Source organism: Elgaria multicarinata, chromosome 1 (assembly GCF_023053635.1).
Source record: "Elgaria multicarinata webbii isolate HBS135686 ecotype San Diego chromosome 1, rElgMul1.1.pri, whole genome shotgun sequence".
Lineage (NCBI taxonomy): Eukaryota > Metazoa > Chordata > Lepidosauria > Squamata > Anguidae > Elgaria > Elgaria multicarinata.
The window spans coordinates 92,104,683-92,117,720 of NC_086171.1; the positions used below are offsets into that span (position 1 = coordinate 92,104,683).

Consider the following 13,038-nt stretch of genomic DNA (forward strand, 5'->3'; position numbering starts at 1 on the left):
AAGGAACCTCTCGTGCAAGCACTGAGTCATTACTGACTCTTGGAAGGACGCCAGCTTTTGCTGATGTTTCCTTGGCAGGCCTTATAGCGGGGTGGTTTGCCGTTGCCTTCCCCGGCCGTGATTACTTTTCCTCCAGCTAACTGGGTACTCATTTTACCGACCTCGGGAGGATGGAAGGCTGAGTCAACCTGAGCTGGCTGCCTGAAACCAGCTTCTGCTGGGATCGAACTCAGGCCGGGGGGAGAGTTTCAGCTGCAGAAACTGCTGCTTTACCATTTGGAGGCCTCCCTGATTTCATTCTCCATCTCAAGGTCACCCTGAGCATTTTGATCTGGGGACAATAGCATGTTCCTAGCACTAAATTAGTTTTAGAGCTCAATATTGTCACCCACAGCACTTCTGTGGAAGAGTCTGCCCCGTTTAGATGCTCTAGTCTACTAGACACTATGCCCTCTTTGACGTACAGAGCAACACCACCCCCAGTACACCCTTCCCTGCCCTTCCTGTAGAGTTTATATCCAGGGATGACCATATCTCACTGGTTCTCTCCTTTCCACCAGACTTCTGTAATACCCGCTATGTCCAGGTTCCCCTTTGAAACCTAACACTCCAATTCCCCCATTTTGGCTCCGAGGCTTCTAGTATTTGCATAGAAACACCTGTACACAGTGTCCCTCCCCAGCTGTCTCTGCCGTGTCCCTTTTTCACGGTTGCACTTTAGCCTCTTTGATTGGCTATCATGTTCTATCCTGTATTCATGACCTATTTGCTCCCCTTCTACACTGGGACAATCAAAAACATTTCCGTATATGTCTCCTTCAGCTGATTTAACTCGAACCGGATGCTTTCCAGCTCCTGTTGGATTCCCCCCAGGGTTTAGTTTAAAAGCTGCTCTGCCACCTTTTTATGTTTAGCGCCAGCAGTCTAGTTCCATTTTGGTTTAAGTGCAGCCCCTCCCTCTTGTACAGGCCCGGCTTGTCCCAAAATGTTCCCCGGTGCCTAACAAATCTGAACCCCTCCTCTCTGTACCACCGTCTCATCCTGATAGGCCCCTTCCAACTCTACTATTCTATGATTCTATGAAACTTTGCACCAGGCAGGTGATTCACCATGTGGTCTACACACCCATCACAAACCCAGCTGTCTATGTGTCTAATGATTGAATCTCCCACTACCACAAGCCCCCCTCCCCCCAGAGGCACATCCCTGGTGCGAGAGGATATTTGCTCGTCTTCTGAGGATTGGGTCCCCTCTAAGGGAACTTTTCCTGCTTCCTCAGAACGCCACCCTCCTTCCTCGAGACCATCCCTTCCCACAACATGCACACCACCCTAGACCTTGATTTAATTCCTCCAGCTGGCATAAGAGAGGAGTAACTCACCTGGGGCCTAGTTGTTCCACTGTTTCTGGAGGCCCTGTGAGCAGAAAAAGCCCAGCTGCTTTTTCATCTCCCACAGATAGGAAAAGGAGGGTTTCCTGCTGAAATGACAGAGTTTCAGAACTGCCACACTTTAAATAGTATTAAAGTATTTCACAAATATATTACTACTACTACTTCAAAAGACACAAAATACAACAGAATTTGGTGAGTTAAGTTTTCTTTTGGTTCATTGCCCCAAGCTACATTGTATCTTCATTTCACTGGTGTCTGTCTGGTTGCACTTGACAACCATTTCAAGGAATTCAGAGTAGTTGTGCTTTGAAGTCGAGGCTTTACTGATCTGGTAGGATGGTCTGAGACAGGATGATTACTGCTGAGCTCATTTCTAAGATTACTTTGGCCACTGGAGGAACGGTTTTCACCTTGGTGTTGCCCTATCTAATTCACCCCACCTGTCTGACAATTCATTGGATAACTGTATTGGGAAGTAAAGCGCCACCTATGTCCACAGAAGCGCCAGGTGCAATTCGAATATCTGAATTCAGCCTCAGCACGTGCCCTTGAAGCTTGACGAAAATGATCACTGTAGAGTAAGACCTAATAACTGTCATCCTGGGAACTATTAGTAACTCTGACTAAAATAGCAAGAATCTTACTGACTGTAGGCTGCAATCCTATGCACACTTTCATAGGAGTAAGCCCCATTGAATTCAGTGTGCCTTACTTCTGAACAGACATATAGGGTCGCACTATAAAGCTCTTAAATTCAGCTGGAAACCTCTTTTGCTGTAAAGGCTTTATTTTTAATCGGCATTTGGTAATAGCACATTGTTAAGAATATCTAACTATTTGATTTGTGTTAAGATAATTGATATACTGAAAGTGTGACCATACTTTCAACTTCAAGCAGAAAGTCTTTAGCACCTGCACAACGCTACATCTAAGGCAAACGCTCAAAGAAAGAAGAAAAGGAGGACTCACGTCAGTGCCAATCTCATTTGCAATGATGTTCATGAATTCGGAATCACCTTCTTTCCTGCATAGAGAGGGAAATGTTTCAAGATCCCATGGCAACCTTTTGCCCATCCCAAAATCTGGGAGAGATGAGCCAAAAAAATCACCTGTACTATATACACCACATCAAGGAAAACAATAATGGCTTTAAAATAATGTAAAGAATTTTAACTATTCAAAATGTAGTTGTGTTGATCTACAAAGTTTTTTTAAAAATCAAATATAAAAAATGAATTTATTTTATTTAAAATAATTTTACACCACTTTTAAGGTAGAAACCACATGAAGTGGCAAAGAAAATACAAAAATATGCAAAAACAAATAGTAAAATACAAAACCAATACCCTAACCCCTCCCCCTTGTACCATGCTGGCTATCTCTCCACACTTGGAAAATGGAACGCGGAGACAGGGAAAAGGCAGTGTTCTTAGGGGCAGTGAGGAAAGGAGACAGGGGTGGCTGTGCTATGACCTATCCTATGGCTACCCGCAGCCTCTTCCCCCCACCCCCAAGGTGCTGCTGGTAGATGGGTGAAAACACCCGTCTAGCAGAAATGCAGGGTGCCTGCAGCACAGACACAAAGATCATCTCCGCTGTCCTCCCACCCTGCACTCCGAGTTTGGAGGCTGCTGGCAATCCACATAGGATTGCGCCCTAAAGTAATATTCACTAAAATATTATGAAAACACTATAAAAACAGTTAATACCAATAAACCCTACTGCCCAGAGGTCATGGAAAGGCCAATGAAAACAAGTGGGTCTTCAGAGCTTTCCTGACGCCCTGTAAAGAAGGGACCTGACCCTAATGGAAGCAGTTTCCAGAGGTGTGAGGCCATCTCTGAAAACGTCCACTCCCTCGTACTCACCAGCCTGACCACCACTGGCAACAGGCAGGTGAGAAGGGAATCTGCTGATGACATCAAAGTATGAGCAAGCTGGCACAGGAGAATGTGGTCCTTCATGTAACTTGGGCCCAATCCAAAACTAGCACTTTAAAATGGGCTCAGAAACACACTGACACCCAATACAGCTTGCACAATATTTGTTGTCATCTGAGCACACCATCCAGCAGTTGCATTCTGCTCCAGCAGAAGTTTCTGAACCATCTTTAAAGACAGCTCCAAGTAGAGTGTATTACAGTTGTCCAGCCTGGATCTCACCAGAGTATGAACCGCAAAGGCAATATCCTCCCTTGCAGTCGGCTGATAAAAAGGACTCCTGGCCACCATTGCCACCTGAACTCCCCCACTTAGTGCCAAGTCCAGGAGCACTCCCAAGTCATGCCCTTGGTCCTTCTAGGAGCATGCAAGCCTAAAATCTGATGTATTCCTCTATCCAGATTGGTGGTTGTCCTACCCACCATACCTCCATCTCGTCAGTGTTAAGTCTCAGCTTGTTTGCCCTCATCCATTCTAAAACCGCCTCCAGGCAACTGGTTCAGCCATCCATCCAACAACCTCCCTAGGATCCTTAAATGGGAACAAGAAGTAGAGCTGAATGCCATCTACATACTGATGACACTTCAGCTCAAACTTCCAAATGACTTCTCCCAACAGTTTCATGTAGATGTTGAAGGGCACAGGGTGGAACCCCATCGGCAAATGGCCACAGGGTGGACTAGCACCACCTTCATTCAAGAAGGATCAGAACAACCATAACACTGTGCCTCCTAACTCACACAAACAATCTAGAAGGGTACCAGGGTAAGTGGCATCAAAAGGTCCAGGAGAATGAACTGGGTTGCACTTCCCACAATCCCTTTGTTGAGCTCCAAAAAACAAACCTGTATAGAAAACAAATTAAATACTCCCCAAACTTAATGTTTTCCAGTTAAATTCTACATTATTTTGTGTGTGTGGATGTTGGATGGGTTGAGTTCAAGACATACTGCAATTCCTCTTCTTTCAAGCTTCTGAAACTCATTTATCCCATATTTACCTCATGCAAACATCACATTGAGCTACTTTGACACTCACCTGTGTAACACAAATACTGGTACCTGAGCCAGGTTACTTTTGAAGCTCTGAGCAGTAAGAACAGCCAAGTCTCTCAATAGGTTCAAGTTGTTCTGAAATAGAAATAGATGATGGGATCCAAGACACCATCACTCCATTCCCATATTTAATCAAGATACAGCAGGCAGGGGGTCCCCAGAGAGGTTAAGACCAAAATTTGTCTTTAAGTGCCATGGCCAGGATGCAACAAATAGTAGAGTCTCTAGAAGATCATGCCATATTGTGCCTGTTAAAACTCTAATTCCTGTGGAACTACATCCAAGGTATTTTGGGGTGGGTGGGGCAGAGTCCTTTAATTAACTGGTCTCAAAGACCAGAAAGTCCTGGATTCCCTATCCAGCTACTATTTTACAGGACAATCCTGCCTCTGATTGGCTGGAAACCACACAACTCCTGATCCATCCTAAATACTGTTTACAGCCATGGCTGGCAAGCCAGAACTACTCTGCCTTCTTCAACCCTTGTTTCCATCGTCCTTCCATGACCATTGCATTCCTACAGGCTGCTTATTTGGGTTTCACTTCAGCTGCTTCTAGCATGACCTCCAGTTAAAGTAGGCTGTGGATCTCACCGCTGCCACTGGGAAGGCAGGCTCTGGTCTCTTCTGACTGTAGTTCAGATCACGAACTTCTTATTGCACAATTTAGAATCAAACTAAAGAGAATAGGGAGGACCCACAGATCAGTTAGATATGAGCTCACTAATATTCCTAATGAATATGCAGTGGAAGTGAAGAATAGATTTAAGGGACTAGATTTAGTAGATAGGGTCCCGGAAGAACTATGGACAGAAGTTCGCAACATTGTCCAAGAGGTGGCAACAAAAAACGTCCCAAAGAAAAAGAAAACCAAGAAGGCAAGATGGCTGTCTGCTGAGACACTAGAAGTAGCCCAAGAAAGAAGGAAAGCAAAAGGCAACAGTGATAGGGGGAGATATGCCCAATTAAATGCAAAATTCCAGAGGTTAGCCAGAAGAGATAAGGAATTATTTTTAAACAAGCAATGCGCGGAAGTGGAAGAAGACAATAGAATAGGAAGGACAAGAGACCTCTTCCAGAAAATTAGAAACATCGGAGGTAAATTCCAGGCAAAAATGGGTATGATCAAAAACAAAGATGGCAAGGACCTAACAGAAACAGAAGAGATCAAGAAAAGGTGGCAAGAATATACGGAAGATCTGTATAGAAAGGATAATAATATCGGGGATAGCTCAGACGGTGTGGTCAGTGAGTTAGAGCCAGACATCCTGAAGAGTGAGGTTGAACGGGCCTTAAGAAGCATTGCTAATAACAAGGCAGCAGGAGACGACAGTATCCCAGCTGAACTGTTTAAAATACTGCAAGATGATGCTGTCAAGGTGATGCATGCCATATGCCAGCAAATTTGGAAAACACAAGAATGGCCATCAGACTGGAAAAAATCAACTTATATCCCCATACCAAAAAAGGGAAACACTAAAGAATGTTCAAACTATCGGACAGTGGCACTTATTTCACATGCCAGCAAGGTAATGCTCAAGATCCTGCAAGGTAGACTCCAGCAATTCATGGAGCGAGAATTGCCAGATGTACAAGCTGGGTTTAGAAAAGGCAGAGGAACTAGAGACCGAATTGCCAATATCCGCTGGATAATTGAGAAAGCCAGGGAGTTCCAGAAAAACATCTATTTCTGTTTTATTGACTATTCTAAAGCCTTTGACTGTGTGGATCATAACAAACTGTGGCAAGTTCTTGGTGGTATGGGGATACCAAGTCATCTTGTCTGCCTCCTGAGGAATCTGTATAACGAACAAGTAGCAACGGTAAAAACGGACCACGGAACAACGGACTGGTTTAAGATTGGGAAAGGAGTACGGCAGGGTTGTATACTCTCACCTTACCTATTCAACTTGTATGCAGAACACATCATGCGACGTGCTGGGCTTGACGAATCCAAGGCTGGAGTTAAAATCTCAGGAAGAAACATTAACAATCTCAGATATGCAGATGACACCACATCGATGGCTGAAAGCGAGGAGGAGCTGAGGAGCCTTATGACAAAGGTGAAAGAAGAAAGTGCAAAAGCTGGGTTGCAGTTAAACCTCAAAAACACCAAGATTATGGCAACCAGCTTGATTGATAACTGGCAAATAGAGAGAGAAAACGTGGAGGCAGCGACAGACTTTGTATTTCTGGGCGCAAAGATTACTGCAGACGCTGACTGCAGCCAGGAAATCAGAAGACGTTTACTTCTTGGGAGGAGAGCAATGACAAATCTCGATAAAATAGTTAAGAGCAGAGACACCACACTGACAACAAAGGTCCGCATAGTTAAAGCAATGGTGTTCCCCATAGTAACCTATGGCTGCAAGAGCTGGACCATAAGGAAAGCTGAGCGAAGGAAGATAGACGCTTTTGAACTGTGGTGCTGGAGGAAAATTCTGAGAGTGCCGTGGACTGCAAGAAGATCAAACCAGTCCATATTCCAGGAAATAAAGCCAGACTGCTCACTTGAGGGAATGGTATTAAAGGCAAAACTGAAGTACTTTGGCCACATAATGAGAAGACAGGATACCCTGGAGAGAAGAGGCTGATGCTAGGGAAAGTGGAAGGCAAAAGGAAGAGGGGCCGACCAAGGGCAAGATGGATGGATGATATTCTGGAGGGGACAGACTTGACCTTGGGGGAGCTAGGGGTGGCGACAGCCGACAGAAAGCTCTGGCGTGGGCTGGTCCATGAAGTCATGAAGAGTCGGAAACGACTGAACGAATAAACAACAACAAGCCAACTGTACCTTCTGAAGCTGCTTCATAGAGTTCTGCAGCCTCTTCACAGCTTCCACGTGCTCTTCAGGGCCATTCCTAAAATGACAGAGGCAACCAAGGGCCTTCAGGGAGGATTGCTACAATGTCTAATGGAGGACAAGCTTGGTCATGAGGGGGAGGAGGGGGAGGAAAGTGAAACCACTTGTGTTAAATGGCAAAGCAGAACTGGGCAGCAACGGAAGTGGTTGTGTTATTTGGGAATGTAGCCCCCAATTATTTGGGAACATAATTATTTGGGGACATTTAATGTGCAACAAATGAAAAAAATTGCGTTAGCTGTCCTCAGCCTTAAGACTGAGGCAGGCCATATACTGAAATAATCGGTCCAACGTATCTAGACAAAGATTAACATGAACAGCTCATTATTCCTTGCCTTGAGGGGGGAAACAACAGTCAGATATTTTTTCTTTGATACTTCAGTTACAATGTGAGTTCGATACTTTTAAGGCAGTAGCAGGTCTTGAAATTAATGTTGAAAAATCAACCTTCACGCCATTAGATATGTCCCCTGAGGTTACGAACTCCCTCTGCGAAAGAACAGGATTTGAACCATGCTTTGGAGGGTTCCGCTATTTGGGGGTGATTACATCAAGAGGCCCTCTTTGGCCATTTCAGAGGAACTTTGGGCAACTGCACAGTCAGTTGTTCCACGATCTTATGAAATGGAGCCAATGGAGCCTCACGTGGCTAGGTAGAACAGCTACTGTAAAGATGGCTCTGTTGCCTAAATTATTATTTCTTTATCAGGTCTTACCTATTAACATCATGGCCAAGGGCTTCTCCAAATGGCAAGCCACATGGGGCCATTTTGTAGGGCAAGCGTTCTCGTATCAACAAGCAAACGCTATATAGGAAATGCTCCAAAGGAGGCTTGGCAATGCCTAATTTGCAGAGATATTTTGAGGCTTTCCAGCTCAGGCAGCTTATCAGGATAATTAAACGTGAGACTGAACTTCCACGGGTGCACATGAAAATGGTCCCCCAACAACTTACAATATCTGTTCTCCTCTTTTTAAATCCCTCCTAGGTGACCATTAAATGAATCTCAAATCCTCTTACGTGCCTTAACTTGCTATCTGGAAAAAACGGTCACCATATCTTTCCCCATCAGAATCTTCAATGCTACCCTTCCTAGACTATACCTTTATTAGACATGGAGATAAATATGCCCAGTTTGCAGGGTGGGACAGGAAGGACATCTATTGCTTGAGAGACTTTTAGATAAGGGGCGAGTACTTAATGATAGTAAGCTAAAAGAAAGGTTAAACAGCATTAAACCTATCTGGTTCCAACTGTGGCAAGTAAGGACTTTTCTAAACTACAGGTTTGGCCCCCTCACTGCCTTTGAACACTTATGTTTAGGCCCAAAGGAAAACATAAGGGTTTTACCTCAGCAATTTATGTTTTATTGCTAGATAAAGTGACATTTAAAAACATATGGGAAGCACACCTACATATGCATATAAAAGATGACATGTGGAAGCAAATATGGACAAACCCTCCACTTCGAACTATATCGTCCCGTATTCAGGACGCAGCCCTAAAGGTGTTACTAAGATGGCATAAAGCCCCAATCCAACTTTCACACACATAACGAGCTCTATGCCCCCGTTGCGCTGGAGAGGGTGCGATGAGAGGGGCTTCTTTTTGCACAAGCGCTGGGACTGCAAAGCCCTAAAGCAGTTTTGGGTACTTGTTTTTAAGGCCATCTCAGAGGCCACAGGCCAGCGAATTCTGCCTGAACCGAGCTTGGCTTTGCTGTCCCTGCCGAATGTCTTAAATCCATCCCTCATCCATAAAGAACTTGTAACTATGCTGCTTACGGCAGCGCATTTAGAAATTGCTGAGCATTGGAAGGAGCCAAAGGGCCCCACGCTAAATGGCTGGGAAGGGAAAGGGTGGGACAGAGCTCTTTCTGAAAAACTAACATATCATCGTAAGGGTCTTGTGGGGTCAATTGAGACATGATCCTTTTGATGCAATACGGTCCCCGTTTGTCAGTAATGTTAATGGAACTGCTGGTAGATCCAGCCTCCTGTTAACTCCACTCCAGGCCACTCTAACTACTGAATTTGGATTGAAATTGGAATTGGTAATGTATTCATACAATACAGAAAATGTAGTCGCTCAGCCCGAAATATTTTACTTTGACAGTTCAAATTTGAACGCTGATCAAATTTGCAGATGACACAAAATTGGGTGGGATGGCTAATACCCTGGAAGACAGAAACAAACTTCAAAGTGATCTTGATAGGCTGGAGCGCTGGGCTGAAAACAACAGAATGACATTTAATAGGGATAAATGCCAAGTTCTACATTTAGGAAATAGAAACCAAATGCACAGTTACAAGATGAGGGATACTTGGCTCAGCAAGACTACAAACGAGAAGGATCTTGGAATTGTTGTAGATCACAAGCTCTTCTCGATCCTCCCAGAGTGCAGGACACAGAATAATGGGCTCAAGTTAAAGGAAGCCAGATTCCAGCTGGACATCAGGAAAACTTCCTGACTGTTAGAGCAGTACAACAATGGAACCAGTTACCTAGGGAGGTTGTGGGCTCTCCCACACTGGAGGCCTTCAAAAGGCAGCTGGACAACCATCTGTCAGGGATGCTTTAGGGTGGATTCCTGCATTGAGCAGGGGGTTGGACTGGATGGCCCTGTAGGACCCTTCCAGCTCTGCTATTCTATGATTCTATGATTCATATGAACTACTCAGGCCAGTAGGTTTTAAACACCTCTTCTGAGACTTTGCATAGACCCTTTCATTCTGTGGGGTAGAAGAAGAGGAATACTTGCTTAAGCAATGTCGTCATGGCCTTCTCGGTGGAATAGCTTCGCTCCAGAGCTTTCAGCACTCGGTTCCCAGCCAGGAAAACTAAGTTAGTCTTGTTCCTTTTTCCCTTTTCGGTGCCCAAGAGCTTAATAACCTTCAGAACAAACACACATAATACTGAGTGGGAGACAGAGATTCTGTAAGGTAGAATAGTATTATGATACAGCTGCAATTATTTTGTCCCTTCTATTCACCGGGAAGGAGCACGTGCCACAAATGGGCAGGACTTGCTCTGGCACGAAGCACAGACGTAGATTGCACAGCATGTCTGTGCTCAGGTGGGGGAGATTCCATATGCAAAGTTTGCAAGCCCCCTCCTTGCGCCTCACCTGTAGGTCACTGAGGTTGGAGACATGCGTGCCACAACACATGTTGGCATCAATGCCCTCGATGCTTATTATTCTAACAGGACCGGTGTGATCCTCTGGCAGGCCACGGCTCCTCACCTGCAATACAACCCTGGTCAGAGAAGAGTACATGACAGCGCCTTCTTTCTCTGCCTTGGTCCAGACTCTACTCACCATCTGGATTTCAGGGTCACCAACCACCAGCTCTCGCACCACCACAGGCAATCGGGCTCGTATTTTGTCATTCACACTCTGCTCAAGGGCTGCCACCTGATCTGCTGTCACTGAGGAGGTGTCCAGTTCAATAGCGCTTCGCTGGCGACCCAGATCCCTGGAGAAGTTGGGAGAGGCTAAAGGTATGTTTCCCCAGCCCCTAGGGAAAGTGCTCTGAGTACCCCAACACTGTCCTTTGGTTACGGGCTATTGCACAGAAACTAGGCCAAAATGCAATCCTATGCACATTTATTTGGAAGTCCAACCCAATGACTATATCTTGTCAGACTACATCTCATTATGGCTACATGGTTGCTCATTTTTGGCCTTAGGTTCTGGATTAAGATGAAAACAAAATATTCCTTTCGATTAACATTTAGTCAATCAATTGGTTGATGAATTATCTTTTGTTTTAATCTTAACAGGGGAAAACGATGCAGGAAATTGTGGGAGAAATTCAGGACAGAATTCCTCCATAGAATTTTATGTGAAAGGAATGATTTCTTTCTCCCTCTAAGCTGTAAACACCGTCTGGGAATGTTAAGTTACAAATGCTTGCTGCCCATTTACTTCTCAATGTTTCAAGAGATCTAGGCAGATACTGCCTTGAGGTTATCTTTCACTGATGATTAGCCTGGAACTGTTTTTTTCACTATTGATTAATAATGTGGTTATTTGATATTATTAATAAATGCCCCAATGGTGATCTCTTCAGCTTCTTGCTAGCCTGCACTCCTTGAGGAGCCTGCTTTCTCTTGAGAGTTTGAAGCCCCTCACGTTCTGTCCCATGCAAGTGTGCAGAACACACGCAAGCAAGGAGAAAGGGACTAGACAAAGTTGGGTCCTGCTCACCATGATGTTGTCTTGAATCCAAACATCTGATCTGCAAGTGCTGTGATAAGATGTTGCCCTGAAAGAGACAGTTGTAAAGCAACTCAGTTTCCCCTCTCCTTCCTATTAGGAGAGAGTTAAACATTTAAAGTGCACTTTCTGTGAAGCTCCACTCAAACTTGTACAGCACCAATTACATTGTTGGTACTATATAAATAAATAAATAATAAACTGATGAGTGTCACATTCACCAGTATCTCACCTGAATGCTGTTGCATGTGGTCAAACCGCCGATCCCAATCCAGTACTAGCTGCACCTTGCTCCCTGGCTCAAGAGCTGTCTGGATGAAGTGTAGAGCACCTGGACCTTGTCGAGTGACTCTGAGCACTGGGATGTCATTGATGAATCCCCGGTCATCGGGCTGGAGAAAAGAGGTTAAAGTCACTGCCCCAGCTTCTGGGGAATACTATCCAGTTATACCAAACAAAAATGTGTGTAAAATGTTAAGTCACTTGTCAATAGTTATGGGCGCTCCAACAAAGTATGTTGAACAATGCCACTTTTTCCACATACACCCAAACTAAATTCTATTAATGCAAAAAAGTTCCATGCAAGATGGACAAATAATCAGAGATCTCTGAATCACTGTTGCAATATTAATTAGCCAAAGTAAGAATTTTAATCATGATAAATTACATATAGCAGATTTGAGGCAGATTTAAATTGCCAGCCCTGAACACCTAAAACACATTACCAACTTTTACCACATGTATAGCGCAATCCTAGATATATTTCCTTGGAAGTAAGACCCACTACTTTTATTTTAGGTAAAAGTAGCACAGGCAACATTTGGATTTAAGAGCAAACAGGAAATCACATATTCTTCACAAACACATGGATCAATTAGAGTCCAACCCTATGCATGTTTAGGAAGAAAAATGTTCTACAATTCCCCGCATTCTCCAGCCAGCCATGTAGGACCTTTTTCCTGCTTAAACATGCATAGGGTTGCACCCTGAAAGTTTTTTACTGTGCAACTGAATTGTCTTGTTCACATAATTTTACCGAGGGTTCAGATGTCGTCGTCTTCCATTTGTAACCCTCCTCTGTTTTCCAGCCACACCCTCCATCTCTTTTCTTGCTACAAAAAAATCTGATAAGTAGGGGGAAATGGAATAGCTCTACAGTGCGTTGTGACTGATAGCACTAGGGGAACAGATGGAGTTCTAGAAGTTTGGAAAGAGTTAACAGGAGTTAATTGGGGGTTAATAATGTAGGGTGTGCTCATCCTTACCAGGTGCGTATTTAAGCTAAAGCCCTGGGGCAGAAAGGGAGAGGGGAGAATGCATTCCCTATCCAGGTTTCAATAAGGAGCCATGTCTTAAATATTTGTGCTTTCTGGAGAAGGCTGTTGTGCTGATTCTGCTAAGGCTGAAGGCTACCTGTAATTGGAAACTGAGAGAGTATTCCCTTCAAGGAGTGAGGACTCAGCTGTTGCAACCTGGTAGCTGGTAGCTACTACAATGTTGGAGTCTGTAGGACTGCCTGCTTCCCCCTGAAGCCAGGACTAAGAGTGACTCGTGTGTGTATGTGTGTG

General features: G+C 44.4%; 1 protein-coding gene across 2 annotated transcripts in view; it reads right to left on the minus strand.

Annotated features, from left to right (window-relative positions):
* PTGES3L (prostaglandin E synthase 3 like) overlaps positions 1-13,038 on the minus strand; it is a 38,272-nt gene that overhangs the window by 1,595 nt on the left and 23,639 nt on the right. For both annotated transcript variants that reach the window (XM_063132595.1, XM_063132577.1), the window contains 9 exons: positions 11,703-11,862; positions 11,462-11,519; positions 10,571-10,727; positions 10,379-10,495; positions 10,013-10,143; positions 7,182-7,248; positions 4,372-4,463; positions 2,363-2,417; positions 1,382-1,476 (listed from right to left, as the gene is read on the minus strand). In XM_063132595.1, the coding sequence (XP_062988665.1) occupies positions 1,382-1,476; positions 2,363-2,417; positions 4,372-4,463; positions 7,182-7,248; positions 10,013-10,143; positions 10,379-10,495; positions 10,571-10,727; positions 11,462-11,519; positions 11,703-11,862 (932 nt within the window). The remainder of the gene's footprint in view (positions 1-1,381; positions 1,477-2,362; positions 2,418-4,371; positions 4,464-7,181; positions 7,249-10,012; positions 10,144-10,378; positions 10,496-10,570; positions 10,728-11,461; positions 11,520-11,702; positions 11,863-13,038) is intronic.